General features: G+C 41.4%; 2 protein-coding genes across 4 annotated transcripts in view; one reads left to right on the forward strand and one right to left on the reverse strand.

Moving 5' to 3' along the window:
- RBM10 (RNA binding motif protein 10) overlaps positions 1-5,616 on the forward strand; it is a 33,924-nt gene extending 28,308 nt beyond the window's left edge. The window contains exons 14-24 of the mRNA XM_081321836.1: positions 18-175; positions 282-423; positions 564-655; positions 821-997; positions 1,562-1,711; positions 2,476-2,541; positions 2,875-3,060; positions 4,319-4,393; positions 4,503-4,606; positions 4,779-4,908; positions 5,363-5,616. Coding sequence (XP_081177962.1) covers positions 18-175; positions 282-423; positions 564-655; positions 821-997; positions 1,562-1,711; positions 2,476-2,541; positions 2,875-3,060; positions 4,319-4,393; positions 4,503-4,606; positions 4,779-4,908; positions 5,363-5,488 — 1,406 coding nt within the window. The 3' untranslated portion in view covers positions 5,489-5,616. The remainder of the gene's footprint in view (positions 1-17; positions 176-281; positions 424-563; positions 656-820; positions 998-1,561; positions 1,712-2,475; positions 2,542-2,874; positions 3,061-4,318; positions 4,394-4,502; positions 4,607-4,778; positions 4,909-5,362) is intronic.
- Positions 5,617-5,793: 177 nt separating this feature from the next.
- LOC308664519 (uncharacterized protein) lies at positions 5,794-13,631 on the reverse strand. 3 transcript variants are annotated; one of them, XM_081321838.1, is made up of 8 exons: positions 13,444-13,631; positions 10,302-10,555; positions 10,072-10,135; positions 8,113-8,240; positions 7,193-7,311; positions 6,587-6,722; positions 6,082-6,178; positions 5,794-5,934 (listed from the first exon to the last, which is right to left on the reverse strand). In XM_081321838.1, the coding sequence occupies exons 1-8, from the start codon at positions 13,550-13,552 to the stop codon at positions 5,888-5,890; spliced, it is 954 nt and encodes a 317-aa protein (XP_081177964.1). In that variant the 5' UTR covers positions 13,553-13,631; the 3' UTR covers positions 5,794-5,887. The 3 variants fall into 3 exon arrangements, with proteins under 3 accessions (XP_081177964.1, XP_081177963.1, XP_081177965.1); XM_081321837.1 differs by having other exon boundaries at positions 5,794-6,178; XM_081321839.1 differs by lacking the exon at positions 13,444-13,631 and adding an exon at positions 13,279-13,381 and having other exon boundaries at positions 5,794-6,178.
- Positions 13,632-15,657: the final 2,026 nt, after the last annotated feature.

A 15,657-nucleotide genomic window follows, 5' to 3' on the forward strand; every position in this document is an offset into this window, starting at 1 on the left:
TTTCCCTTGCAAAATAGCTGAGGCCTCACAGGAACCTGGTGTGCCAGGTATTGATCCAATGCCTGTCCTACCAACTTTCCCTCGCACCAGCCAGAACGCAGCTGTACCAGCCGCGTACCAGGCCAGCGGAGGCTCTGAAGGGACAAGTCCAGCCCAAGGAAATGCTGTTGGTCAGGTATATATTTGGGGTGATTTTAAGTCCATGCATTAAAGAAGATTTCATAATCTGTGCACCTACTGATCTCTCTCTCTCTCTCTCTCTCTCCCTCCCCTGTTCTCAGTCATACACCATAGTCTCCCCAGCTGTATTGAAGCCTGATGTGCCTAATGCTGCCCAGCTCTCCAGTACAACTCCCGGCATGTCCACCAGCACTTCCAGTTTGTCAGCCGGCTCTGCTGGACAGGAGCCTTACACACAGTACCGTGAGTGGTGGAGGGAGGAAGGATTGGTGTACATTCAGATCTTCTTGGGAACAGGGAACCCCCATTAGGAGATTGCCAACGCTTTTAGGCTGCGTGGCTGCTTTTTTTTGCTCATTGCTTTCTCTCTTTCTGGCCACCAGCTGTCCCAGATGTCTCCACGTATCAGTATGATGAAAGCTCTGGCTACTATTACGATCCTCTTACCGGGCTCTACTACGATCCTAATTCCCAGGTGAGTTGTCTGTCTTTGGGGCAGACTTGGTTACTTTCTTCTTGCGGCAAAGAGATAAGAACAATGAGCTGAAAGTTTGACTCGTCCTGTAGTACTAGGATAGCTCTCAGAGTGCACAATGTGCTGCGGTATCCAAAGATGTGCTGTGTCAATGTTTCTTGCCAGTATTACTACAATGCTCAGACGCAGCAGTATCTGTACTGGGAAAGTGAGAGATGCACTTACATCCCAGCCTCAGACCAAGCGGCTGACAGCCACAAGGATGGTAGCGGTTCAGGAGGTGGCAGCAGCAAAGAGGGAAAAGAGAAAAAGGAGAAGCATAAGACAAAAACAGCCCAGCAGGTGAGCTGACCACCTTTTTTTTTCTCCTCACGCTGCCTCTCTTCCTCTGCCTTTGAATTCTAGATGTTTCACCTCTGAAGAGCCTTTAGAATTTTCTGGCAAGCTGCCCTGTACACCGCCCTGAGTCCTTTGGGAGAAGGGCGGTATAAAAATTTAATAAATAAAATAAATAAAGTATAGTTATGATTCTGTCTTCCTCAAAGGGTATTCCTCTCTAGACTGAGTAACTTGCACAGGGAAGAATTTTACATTGTGTTAAGATGTTCTTTTTTTTTTTCAAAGCGGGAAAATACATTCCACAATGACTGGAAATAGTAGCAAGGCATCCCATAGTGGAAGAGCATTTCCCTCCCATGGGGAGAGTGGGGGGGGGGAAAGGCAGTTCTCTCTGGAGCCCTTTTGACAGAAATTTAGTGTTGCTCTTTCAGTCTTGCTAACGTTCCTGCTCTTTTGAGGACAGTGTATCTTCTCAATGTGAAACGAGAGCTCATTTCTCCTTCTTGTTTGTTTTTTTCCCCCTTTTCCCCCTGTACTTTTCCTTCCTTTTTATGGACTGTCCTCCAGATTGCCAAGGATATGGAACGCTGGGCCCGCAGCCTCAATAAACAGAAGGAGAACTTCAAAAACAGCTTTCAGCCAGTCTCCTCCATACGAGAGGATGAAAGGCGGGAATCGGCCACAGCTGATGCTGGCTATGCTATCCTTGAGAAAAAGGTACAATTTGTGGGGAGCCCACCATTAAATGAGGAATATACCTGTTTGCTCATTTTGGACAATTGAAACAAAACAATCCGATACAGGTAGTCCTCGGCATACAACTACAATTGAACCCCAGATTATTGTTGCTAAGCGAAACAATCGTTAAATGAGTTTTGCCACATTTTAACGACCTTTCTTGCCACAGTCGTTAAGGGAATCACTGCAGTTATTAAGTTAGTAATATGGTTGTTAAGTGAATCCGGCTTCCCCGTTGATCTTGCTTGTCAGAAGGCTGCAAAAGGTGACACGGCAAATGTCATAAATCTGAGTCAGTTGCCAAGCATCTGAATTTTGATCCTGGGGATGCTGCAGTGGTTGTGAAAAACAATTGTACGTCACTTTTTTCAATGCCATCGTAATCTCAAATGGTCACTAAATGAACTGTTGCAAGTCGAGGACTACCTGTAGTTAATAAAGGTGTAAGAACACAGATTCATCAGCCCTCGTTAACTAATAAAGAGCTATACTGGATATTATTTCACCATTAACGCATATATCTATTGTACAATTGCTGTTGCAATGTGACGTTTTGAAAAAATACAATCATGCAGAAATGGAGGAGTGGTTATGCTTGAGTTAGTGTTCATCATTATGCAACGTCCTGAATGACTTCCTTGTGTAGTTTGAGAGACTGTTTTGACTGCCGAGTAGAAAAAAAAAGTATTTTCATTAAGAAAAACGATTAAATTCTTCCCTTGCTCCCCTTTGTGTCTTCTTAGGGAGCGCTGGCTGAGCGACAACATAGTACCATGGATTTGTCCAAGCTTACGGGTGATGACAGGCTGGTAAGCCTTTCCTCTCGACATTCTCTGAAATTTAAAACTTTCTGGGTTTCGCTCGTGAGTGACCAGAAGAACGGGTAAAAGTGTAGCGATTCTATAAATCTTGCTGACGTCTTCATACGTTGAGGTATAAGAAATACTAGTATTTATGTATCACGGGAAGTCTTGAACGCCAGAACTCTTCAGTGTCAAAAGCTATTTCTGAGATTATCCAGAACAGTGGGGATTATGGGAATTCACTCACCCAGGGAACAACACTAAATTGAAAAAGGTTGCGACAGATTATGGTAATAGTTCTGATTAGGGCATGTAACCCTCCCCTCCCCCCCCTTGCAGAGTCCACCACGAGGCTTAGTGGCTGCATACAGTGGTGAAAGCGACAGTGAAGAGGAACAAGAGAAGGCAGCTGATCGGGAGGAGAAATTGACTGATTGGCACAAACTGGCTTGTCTGCTTTGTCGCAGACAGTTTCCCAGCAAGGAGGCACTTATTCGTCACCAGCAGCTCTCGGGTTTACATAAGGTATGCAGCTGACAACGGTGTGCCATTTTCAGTACAATCGACAATAGCAGCTAATTGGATTGCTTGGATTAGAGGCCACGGGGGGGGGGGGACATTTTGTGACGATTCTCATTCTTTGTAGGCAGAGCTTTAATACTTGGACCATGCCAGCTCCAGCAAGACCTCGCTGTTCCTGGCCTATAAATTGTTAGAAAGCAACTTTGTTCTTGTCAGCATGTTGGAACAGATTGTTACTGTTTTGAATTATTTAATTGCATTATTTGTGATCTAAGACCGGTTATAAAAAAGCAAATTGCAACAAATGCAAAAAATAATAATAATGAACAGCTAATATTGTGAAAGAGATAATGAGACACACCAAGTGGTTTATAAGAGTCATGACTATCAATAAGAATATTGCAACTTTCATAAATGTTTCTGAGAATTGATCACATAGGAGAGGTATAATCTTCTAATTGTTAAGAGCAACAGAAATTACTGACAATGGGAAATAGGAGTTTTGATTCCTGTTAGCTATATAACAGGTAATTGTAGTAACACGTGATATAGATTCAACCTTTATATCTGAATAAAGGCAACCACTGCGTTCAACTAGTTAGTTAGCCAGTTGTTCTCCCAATAGGTATTATTTCAGTTTGTGCCAAAGTCTAATGAAGAATGTGTTAAGATATTAAAATCTAGATCTGAGGTAGGAAAGATGGGAAGCACTGGTTTGAATTTGACTATCTAAATCCCAAATCCTCTGCTTCAGTTTTATCCTGGCCAAAAGCAGAAAATGTCAGCAAGGAAAGTCAAAAATCATTGTTACTCCTGTCTTGTTAGAGTACAGCCAAATCCGGCTAGCAAGGTGAGATTGGCCAACAAAGTTCCCAAAAGGTTTGCTTCAGAATTTTGTCGGCAGAATCTTAAGCTCCAAAGAGTCAGACTATTTCTGACCGTATTCCTGAGATAGTTTCAGAGATGCCCGGAAAGCATTCTTTGTTCGAGTTTTTGGTTCCTTTAGTAAGGTTTAGATGTAACCTGAAAACGTTTGTTCCAGTTTGACTTACACATCTGTGTAATTTTTAATTTGCCATCATTTATTTTCAAGATGCTTATTGCCTTTGGTGCTTCAGGTATAAAGCATTAAGCTGAAATATAAACATAATCCTGCTGACACAGAAACGATTACATGTCTTAGGAGCAACATGGCTCTCCAGAGGATTGTTTTGATTCTACTTTCAACCCTTCATCCTTCTGTTCTTTTTCTCCCCTGCAGCAAAATTTGGAGATTCACCGACGGGCACATTTGTCAGAGCAAGAGCTTGAGGCTCTTGAAAAGAATGACATGGAGGTACAATAGATGGAACAGATAATGGGGTTGGGGTGGGTGGGACACAAGGGAACGTGTTATATAGGAAGCATCTCGTCAGCTAACACCGTCCCTTCATCACTGTTGTCAGATGAAGTATCGAGATCGTGCAGCTGAGCGAAGGGAAAAGTACGGGCTTCCTGAGCCACCAGAACCCAAGAAAAGAAAGTATTCAGCTGTGACCCCAGCCACGGTGTACGTTTTACGCTACGTGTTACCTTTTTAGAAGAAGCTGCTTTTCTTAACAAAGTGTCCTTTGCCTCATTGCATTGGGCTGTGTTTCTCCCCCCCCCCCCCGGTCTTGATTGGCAGAAGAGAGCAGGATTGTCTTAATTCTTTACTTCATCCCCTCCCCCATTTGCAACAGGGATTTTGAACAACCCACACGAGACGGACTCGGAAGCGACAACATTGGCAGCCGCATGCTACAGGCCATGGGTTGGAAAGAGGGCAGCGGGTTGGGTCGCAAGAAACAGGGTATCATAACCCCCATTGAGGTAATTTTTCGGATTGATCTATATGTAAAAAAAATAAATTTTGTATTCTGGAAGGGCGTTCAGCCTCTCCAGATGCTTTCTCTTATTATACACTGGCTTTGTGTGAAGGGAAAGTTGAGTTTTATTGCATAGCATTAGAGCTTTGTTAGATCAATTTATATGCATAATTGCCTTGGGATTCTTCTGTCCCATATATTACACTGTCTTTAAAAAAGAAAATTGCTGTTATAGCTAGGAAATATAATTGTTAAAAAAAATAGAAATTGGGAGCAAGAACTGAATTGTTTCCACAAGGAGTTGATGGTGTGCTTACGATGATGGTCTAGGGAAAATATGGCATCTTACAAAATAGGGTAAAGAGTAGATTTGTGATGTAGTTTCTCCCCCCCTTCTGTTACAAGGCATTATCTTGTTTGGGTGGTTCAATGTGATTTTATTTTTCCTTCTCTCTTAGGCCCCAACTCGGGTACGAGGGTCTGGCCTTGGTGCACGTGGCAGCTCTTATGGGGCTGTAGCATCAGAGTCGTACCGGGAAGCATTGCACAAGACAATGCTCACTCGTTTCAATGAGTCAGACTGAACTTTGTAAGAAGCACCTATTGTACAGTATTTTGCTGCTGTCTCCCCTTACTCCCCGCCATCCAATTTTCAGAATGTTCTTTTGGTTGACTTTTTATTAAACGTTCAAATGGACAAAAGAGGATTTTACACGGCTGAAGCATGTGGAAAATGAATAATATACTCGGTGCTCTTGTGACCATTAACGTTTCCAATGTTCACTATGTATAAATGTGGTACAGTAAACCCTTGAGTTTACAAACTTTCCACAAATAGGTACAAAGAGGCAGTAATTGTAGCACTGACCAGGATCTTGTAGTCTCCGTCCTTGGGCTTTCCATTTGAGGTGCAGGTCTTGGCTTAGCAAAAAAGAAAACGCAGGAAAAACCCTAGATCATCTCAACAGGCAGTCCTTGGCTTTTCAAAGGCTCTGGTGTAGCCCTTCCACCAACTCTACGTAATGGGGTTCTGAAAAGAGAAGCAGAGGAAAACTGTATGCATGGTACTCGCTATCCTTCAGATGCATTTCTAACAAAGGAGCCTGTCTCTGTCATTTTCTCCCCCTTCTCTCTTCCCCTAGTTCGTTTACTTTGACCATACATTGCTGACTCCTACCTTGATCAGGTTGAATGTAACTATGTCTTATCAGAAAATCCAATGCTACCATTGCACAGTTGGGCTTGAAATCTGAAGATCCGATGGCCTCTCTCACCTGCCCAAGAAGATTTACAATGAACATATAAAGTAGAAATGGCAGTTAGTATTCCTAATGTCGTGCCTAGACTGGCTACCATAGCACAGAATTAATGAGAATGTGTGCTAATACGTTTCCTCTATCATTCCAAATAAAGTTAAATATAATAACAAGCTAGGAAACCACAGGGGAGCTGCAGCCCTACCATCTCTTGTTTGAAATATGCCACCAAATGGTATAGGATCAGTAATGTGTAATCAGTTCTCATTGGGGGGGGGGAAGAGAGAGAGAGAGAGAGAGAGAGAGAGAGAGACATCACAAATGGGAACAACAAAGAAAATTGCTTGTGGGAGGCGTTGCCAGTGCTTATCTTTTATTGTTCAAAAAGGGCAACCTTTATCGGTAAGCAACATAACACCTACGAACCTTATCAAGTGACCAAAGATAGAATTCTTGCACTTCTCCATCTCCCACTTGGGGCACAAATTCTTCAGGCAGCTCCAGGTCAAATACAAACTGGCATTCAGAATAGATGCCTCCATCTGACCCTTCATATGTGTAGCTGGGGCAGGAAAAGAGGGAGAATAATTCAATAGCACCAGTGACTTGCGTAGAGAATGGTTCAGGTAATGTTCTCATGTGGAGTAACACTGACTAGAGTTACAGAGGAAGTGACCTCTTCTGGAAGAGCTCATCTTTATATACTGCTACCTGGATTCCTATGAAATTAGGAGTCACATTTAAAGGTCCATATATGCTTAATAGATAAATGCTGTGTGCTACATTAAGGCAATCTGGTCTAGAAATTGTACATATTAATGCTGCTTCCATATTTTCACGATTCAGCTGGAATATGTAGCAAGCAGGAAAATTGCCATATAGTAGTTGAAATGCGAAATGACTGGCTATAAATACAATTGTGTTCCCTCGATGTCAAGTTCAAGGGACATAGTTATGTAAATATACATGCAACATAAACATAAATACTGCTACACTACAAAGTACCTTGGATTTTAGAACTTTCTGCATTACCTGACAGTTCCAACGGATTTGGATAATGTAGCAAGTGAAGCAGGAATGCAAGCCTCTTCTTGGCACTCTTTTATTAGTGTGTCTCTGACACCCAGCTCTGATGAAATGCCACCTGCAGCCTAGCCAATAAACAAACCCCCCCCCAAAACCTAAATTGTGGTTTACCATAAAGGAAGCAGCCAACATTAACTATTTTTGGTATTTTAAGAAGGATCTTTTCTGTCCATGAAACATGAATAATTTCTGAGTTTGCAAACTAGATGGCTTCAAGACTGCTTTGGAGCTTTTACACACAATTATTTACTTAGTAGCCAAAGTTCCAATGGCGCTGAAAAAAGTGATTTATGATTGGTCTTTTCACTTACAACTTGCAGCATACCCATAGTCACATGATCTAAAATTGAGCGCTTAATAATCGGCATAAATTTATAACAGTTGCCGTGTCCTGAGGTCATGCGATCACCATTTGTGATTTTTCCAACTGGCTTTTGACAAGCAAAGTCAATGGGGGAATCCAGATTTGCATAATTACTGTGTATTTAACTGCAGTGGTTTGCTTATCCGGTGGCAAAAAAAGGTCGTAAAATTGGGTGCAACTCTGTTAATTGCCTTGATTAGTAATGGAAATTCTGGTCCCTATTGTAGATTGAGGACTAGTACATATGCTTTTAATCTGTAAGAATGTTGGCAAGAAGAACTTCCCTATTCACATTGCTAAGAAAAAATGGTTCATGCTGAAAATTGTGTATAAATAATAAAGGCTTGTTTGTATTTTGGGCATTCAACCCAATACTGTGGCCTGCCCAAGCTCATTAAGTTATTTCTCTGATTATATTGGACCGATAAGTGTATTAGATAGCTGTTAGCTAATCTCACTTTCAGATGAGATATTTTGTTTGTCATCCTATTTTGTCTCTTACCAAATTATCCAATAAGCCAGGATATGTGGGTTTGTTCAAGGCTCTACGGGCCAGCCACATGTGCATTTCACCTTTTCGCCAAGTATAGCCATTTAGGTGGGCACCATAGCACTTCACTCCGAATAATGCTGAATCAAGAGAAATAAATGAGAAATGGATTTAGACAACGCTTCTTGCTGCCTAAATCAAACACCTACCTTTGCACCACATGTTCTGAATTTGGGTGACTTCATCTGCTTAAGTCTTCATAACATAACTATTGTTTTAAAATACCACAAACATTGGGGATTATTGACAAGAAAATAGGATATTAAATGAACAGCGAGGATGGTTCATAGGCACAATTCCGTAAGATTCACAGTGCAATATTTGAAGAATTCTTATGCAAGTTCAAACTGTTCTTTATTTCTCTAGAGCTGCTGAGGTTGATCCAGGATTGGTGGTCCATTAAAAATACCTAAAGACCAGTCCCAAACTTTCAATAATCAGAATTTTGCACTGAAGAGACTATATTGTGGTTAACTCCAATGCAGAGAATGAATTGCTATCATCTCTTCTGAAGTGATTTGCCTCTGCTTAGCTTCCTATACACTGATGGAAGTCTGACACTTTTAATAGTTGCATTTTATGGAAGAGGAATGCTTGGCACGAACAGTTTTTTTTATAGCATACTATTGAAGAAATTTTTTCATAGGAAAGGAAAATTAGTGTCAGCTTAGGTTTATTTTTGGGTTGTGCAGTGATCTTGACATGCTTTATTGTATTCACCCTAACAGTTTAAAGGGATACTGAGCTACCCTTTATGTCCAAACTATTCCATCTGTTTTAAAATAAAATTATAAAGTTTTTGTTCAAAGACCTATAAAATTATATACTGGTTATTCAGGAAGCAATATTGGAACAAAATGTAATTGCAGGATTCATAGAATGTTCATTCCTATTTTGGGGTTGGGAAACAGGAAGAAAATATCATTTTTCCTTTAGAATTGGTGATAAATAAACTCAAGAGATTTATTCTATATACCTGATCATGGGAAACCTTAATAATGAAATATTTTCTGAAACAAATGGAGTATTTACAGTATTTAAACAATTGTCAATGTGCACATTTAAAAGAATATCAGCAAAGAAGCCACATTTCCCCACTGTTTCTTCACTAAGGTATTTCTTATCTAAATTTCCTAAGTAAATGAAATACTTTGACAGGAATGCCATAAGTTCTTTGGTTGAGGCTTTATCCCATGTCTGCAGCTTAAAACAGTCTTCCTAGATTTAAATCCCATATTGTATACAGTTCAAAGCAGGATACATAGTGCACCATTCTAGTTTTCCTCGTAATAACAGCCCAGTAAGGTAGGATAGGAACAAGGTGGCTCAGTGGGTTAGGACGCTGAGCTTGTCGATCAGAAGGTCGGCAGTTTGGCGGGTTGAATCCCGAGTGCCGTGTAACAGTGAGCACCTGTTACTCGTCCCAGCTTCTGCCAACCTAGCAGTTTGAAAGCACGTAAAAATGCAAGTAGAAAAATAGGGACCACTACGGTGGGAAGGTAACAGCATTCCGTGTGCCTTTGGCGTCTAGTCATGCCGGCCACATGACCACGGAGATGTCCTCGGACAAGCACTGGCTCTTTGGTTTTGAAACGGAGATGAGCACCGGCCCCTAGAGTTGGAAATGACTAGCACGCATGTGCGGGGGAACTTTTACCTTTACCTTTTTAAGGTAGGATAAACAAAAAATGATTATCCCAAAGTTACCTAATGAATTTCCATGACTGGGGGTGGACTAGAATCTTGGCCTCTCTGCCCCTAGTACAACACATTAACTAACATACCACTCTGGCTTTCTTTTCTAAGATAATTTTAAAAATCACACACATTGGCATTATTATTTACTTTTGCACAAGTCAGGTCTTTCCTATATAGCAAAGCAGTGCCAAGATTTTTAAATTTCAAACTCACGTGTTGCAGCACGTTCCATGCTGAAGAAAGGTATGTCACAAAAATAGGGCATTACATTGTACATCTGAAACAGAGGCATGTTTTTATTAGTGAATAGCTCCCGCTGCACTGTTGTCCTCCTAAACTGTTATTCAGAAGGGAAAAACTGGATTTTTCTTGCCTACATCTCTTCTATAGTCAGAAATAGAAGAGTCACCTTCCTTTTGCCTGGTTGTGCCAAATCCTCTTACCTCATCTCTCCATCCTTTTAAACAAGGGAAAGTTTCCTGTTCTTTCAGCTCCTTGAGCACCCTTTGTACAGCAGCTGTCCTCTGGTCACAAGAAGTCAGTTGTTTGTTAAGTTCCACCCGTGGAGGGGCTTCATCTCCTTGAGGCACTGAGAAAACAGTTGGGTGCTGATGGAGACATTTGGCTACAGCCGGTGGGACATACCCTACTTGTTGTCCAGTAACCATAAATGGCAAACACAGTGCCTTGGAAGAACCTGCAGAGAAATCAACCCAAATCAATCCTCTATTGCAGTTAAGATCTAGTTTCTACAAATCAGACAAATCTGCCAAAGTGCTTCCTTGGAAAATGATCTATGGGTTACGAACCTAACAACCGCAGTGAATCACTTAACAACTGGCAAGAAAGATGATAAAATGGGGGAAAATTAATTTAACAAATGTCTTGGTGAGCAACAGAAATTTTGGACTCAGTTGTGCTCGTAAGACAAGGACTACTTGTACAAACCCAAAGATGATGTAGGGAAAGTAGCTTACTTACAGCAAAAATCATTATGAGGAAAGGATTAATAAGAGTCATTACAGCCTGAGGGGAAAAAACCAGACCACCGTTTTCTTCTTTTAGAGGTAAAAAGGTGACCATGTGACGGTCACAAGCAGCATGCAAACAACCAATACTGAAAAGCCTTTTATTATTATTTACCTAACTTTACTGATGGATTTATCCAATTTCTTTTTCAAGCAATTCAAATTGATGGCTATCATGTAGTAAGCTAAAAAGCTCCAAACTGCTTTCTTGACAGATGACTTGAGCTTTTGCATTTTCTTTTCTGTCCTTTTCCAAAACCTACAACTTCTTAAGGTGAAATTATCAAAACCTGAATAAGGATATTGTGTGACATCACTGCACAAATTTGTGAAACGTCATTACAGTATCTGATTTTTTAAATTCATTTCCTACTTATGCAAGTTATATAGAACTTGCCTTTTCAGAGCAACTGCCACAATTCAGTTGGCGTCTTCATCCACCAATTCAATACCGTTTCTACCTGCCCTTGGCCTTTCTCAATGTGTAGACACCATTGAACTGTTTCCCTTTACTCCCACTTCTCTCTTTCTTCATCTGACACTGCCAGCTCTGATCCCATTCCTTTCCATTTGGGATTCTGGGCACACGTGCATCATCAGTTGCATCGCCGTGGAAGGAAGAACCAGACTCCGTATGCACAATGAAGGGCCCCCTGTTTAAAGTGCCCAGAAATAAACAGGGGTGGTCCAAGAGGCCCACAAAGTAACACACCACCTTTAATGCATATTAGATTTTTAATGATGCTAGGTTAAAATGGGCTTTTGGCTCTCACTAATTCAGGGGCAAAAAAAAGTAGAATTTTGTTGTCTAGGCATTTGTGAGATTGGACAACCATTTGTCTGGAATGGTGGGTTTCCTGCCTGAGCAGGGGGTTGGACTGGGGGATCTCCAAGGTCTCTTCCAGCTCTGGTATTCTGCTAATTCAGATAAAAGAAGGATAGGAGGGAAGGGAGGGAGGGAAGGAAGAAAAAAGGAGGGAAGAAAGAAGGAAAATAGGAGGGTGGACTAGAAGACCTCCAGCTCTTGTATTCTGTTACTCTGGCTTTGCCTTATTGCCTGTCCTTTATATGCAGCAGGATTTAATAAGGCCTCCAGTTCATCAGTTTATCTTCTCCGCCTAAGCCTGTGCCATTTAAAAATAGAGGAGGGAGCCTCAACCCTCTGATTCCTCCTTCGTCCCAGCGGGATTCAGGCACCCCAGCAGGTGTCCCTCCTGGGAGCTGCCGGGGATCTGAAACCCACCTAAGTGGGCGACCTCAGCCAGAAGAATGGAATGGATCCATCCTCCAGGAGAACCATCAACAGAAGTCAGAAAAGACATACAGGGTCCCGCCATATGTCCTCATTACTAAATGTAATTATTTTAACTGTTCTTAATTTTTGTAATTGTTGTATTGTTATTTTAAAAAACCTTGTGAACCGCCCTGAGTCCTACGGGAGAAGGGCGGTATATAAGTATATTAGTCTAAGTCTAATTCACTACATTCCCATTTTCTTTCCTGATCATCTCAGTTTCAATCAGAACACATAAAATTAAGCCTTTTGCCCCGTTGTTTTTACATGACTTATCTTAAACCACGTTTGCCATTTGATGTCTGTTTCCCTGTTTGCAAAGAGCTTTTCACTGTCATTTTCTTTAAAAAAACAAACAAACCACGATCTTAAGGTACCAGCAAACGGATCCATTTCGGAGCTTGCCTTCATTCCGGATCTTTTAGGAAGGCTCTGAAAAGCATCATTCCCAATGTTTGCAAAAACTGCCCATTTATTTCCTACTCTGGGCTTTCTGTACTGGAAATAATTAAACCATAAGAGAGAGTGCTCATTTATCTTGCTGTTGGCATAGAGCAGAGGTCCTCAAACTTGACCCTTTTATGACTTGTGGACTTCAACTCCCAGAATTCCTCAGCCAGGCATGCCGGCTGAGGAATTCTGGGAGTTGAAGTCCACAAGTCATAAAAGGGCCAAGTTTGAAGACCCCTGGCATAGAGGTCTTTGAAAAACTGACTGCCACAAGCCATACAATACAAACCGAATAGAGCTGGAAGAGACCTTCGAGGTCTTCTAGTCCAACCCCCTCCTGCCCAAGCAGGAGATCCTCTACCATTTCAGACAAGGGACTGTCCGGTCTCTTCTTAAAAACCTCCAATCATGAAGCGCCCACAACTTCGAACAGATTTGTGGTGCGATTTGCACGAGGTGAAGCTAAGGAAAAACAAAAAAAGGGGGGGTGGGGGAGTAAACTCCGTTTCTCATTGATTTCTTCCGCGCTTTTAAAGGAAATGGCAGTTACCTTTTTATACGTTCCCGTTCTTTGGGTCTCTCCCCATAGTAGAGCTGCAGGTAATGAAACATGCCCCTTACGAGGGCAAGCTCGCCTTGGCTGCTTACCTTTTAGGCTGAAGCTTTCTGCATTTCTAGCGGTTGAATTTCAATCCTGTTTAAGAATGAAAGGCGTCTAAACGCTGGCTTTAAATCTGCTTGGGCGTGTCTGTATGCGCTCCGGTGGCTTAAATCCTGTGGAAAACTGCTCGCGGGGAAAGCTCGCGGTCGTACCTGCTCCGTGAAAGGAATTCATCTTCTTCAGCAGCTTCCGAACCCGCTCGGACCATCCTTCGGCCGCCATAGTGCCTCTTGTGTAAAGCCCGCCCCCACTCCTGCTCATCACCCCGGACCCATCTCATTGGCTAGGCCAGTCGTTCTGATTCCTGATTCGCCTTCATCCATCGAATTCCATCAAGAAGCAGCGGAGAGCTCAGAGGGGAAAAAAAAACTTAATAGCGCTTCGCTTTGCCTCTTTTACCGTCGAGGATTTCATGTGTTATTATTATTATTATTTATTTATTTATTCAATTTATATACCGCCCTTCTCCCGTAGGACTCAGGGCGGCTCACAAGGTTTTTTTTAAAAAAAAACAGATACAACAATTACAAAACTTAAAATCAATTAAAAAGAATTATATAGACCTTGCAATAAAACCCCAGTAAAAAAAACAGTTAAAATCCCAATTAATATGCTCAGACCAGGCCAGAGAACTCAAAGAGCCAGGTCTTCTTTGGGGGTGAGAAATACGTTTACCAAAACAAACAAAAAAAAAAAAACCTTGCAGGGAGAGAATTATGGCTTAGACTTAGAGGGAAGGGTATGTCCCAGTTCCAAAAAAGAATCAAAGGATATTTTTGGAAAAGTTTCCAGTATAGAGAACTTGGAAAGCGACCAACTATTGCAATACATCGGGAGTGATAAGGATGTGGGTCTGCATTCACTGGAAGATCTCTGGGAGTTTGTAATACAGTACACTAGACAGCAAGGGTATCCAACTCTTTGTGGTTTAATAATGCAGACAGAACAGTACCCATCATACTGTTCTCAGAGAATGCCATTTTATCCGAAGTAGGCAAAAGAGAAGTAGAAGACTGGAGGGGACTGGAGGCTAAAACTTAAAAGGAACGGTTGCTGAAATTGGGTATGTCTCTAGTTCAGGGGTAGGCAACCTCGGCTCTTTTATGACTCATGGACTTCAACTCCCAGCTGACTCAGGAATTCTGGGAGTTGAAGTCCATGTGTCATAAAAGAGCCGAGGTTTCACGGCAGCGAGACTTTTAGTAGCGCAATATTGGAAGAAGGAAGAACTGCCGACTATAGAAGAATGGACTTTAAAAGTTTCCAATTTGGCAGAAATGGCAAAGATTTCAGTGTATTTGAAAGACCAATTGCAACAGAGATATATTGTGGAGTGGAGAAGATGGACTGATTATATCCAGAATAAATATGGGACTAAAAAGTTTCACTTAGCATTTGAATAAGTAGTGGATTTATATGATGTATAACTAGCTTGTAGTTATTTTATTAAGAGTTAAAGTGCGATAGAATTTAATATTTTATTGTTGTTTGCATATTTTAGATTATGTTTGTTTGTATTTTTATACCTTGTATTTAGCTCTGGGGAGTGGGGGGGGAGGGGAGGGGAGAGTTGGGGATGTTTGGGGAGAGGGGAGGGGGATGGGAGGGGTTTTGTATTCAAAAATGTACTGTAAAACTTTTCAATAAAAAAAAGAAGAGACTGGAAAATCATTTGTCTGAGACAGTATAGGGTTTCTTGCCTGAGCAGGGGGTTGGACTAGAAGACCTCAAAGGTCCCTTCCAACTCTTATTATTGTTATTGTTATTGGGAAAGAAAGTTGAAATCATAAGCTAAGAAAAAATAATTAAATCTAGCTGAGAGCAATACTACTGTGAGGGAGATGGGGGGTTAAGAAGTGTGAAATATATATACATATATGCATATTGTTGACATGGCCCTTGCCCTCATACTCATTAGACTCCCTACCTTAACCCGTTTTAATTTTTGAATACTTAATTATCTGGAAAGGTGATAAGTAAATCAGCAAACCACCTTTGTATTTACAAGAGAGGCATTTGATTTTGTAGAAAATAAACATGATGGATGAACACTACCTCACACTGTCTGGAAAAAAGAGCAAAGATTTTGTAAGTGAGTATAACATGCTTTCCAAAATTCTAATGAGCCTTCTGTACCTAAAGGAATGGCTACAAGGATGGTTCAGTTTCTGTTTTTTCTGGTCAGAGAATTGAATTTTTGGGAAACACTGAACCTTACAACCGAACTGTACAGCGTGTAAATGACACAGCCAGGAAAAACTCCACCATTTGATTCAGGTAGATTTATTATCCTGACTTCCAAATTGAGGCCAGTGTTCTGAACCAGCCTGCTACCGGCCTTGCAATAAGGCAAACCCCTGTTCAAA

This window comes from Vipera berus (genome assembly GCF_964194415.1).
Source record: "Vipera berus genome assembly, chromosome: 2".
Classification (NCBI taxonomy): Eukaryota; Metazoa; Chordata; class Lepidosauria; order Squamata; family Viperidae; genus Vipera; species Vipera berus.

Coding starts and splice junctions, on each gene's coding strand:
- LOC308664519 (XM_081321837.1), bottom strand. CDS start 13,552: ATGAGCAGGAGTGGGGGCGGGCTTTACACAAGAGGCACTATGGCGGCC. Junction 8,241..10,071: donor CATGGAACGTGCTGCAACAC/GTGAGTTTGAAA, acceptor CTCTTGATTCAG/CATTATTCGGAGTGAAGTGC. Junction 6,179..6,586: donor ATCTTTGGTCACTTGATAAG/GTTCGTAGGTGT, acceptor CTTCTTGGGCAG/GTGAGAGAGGCCATCGGATC.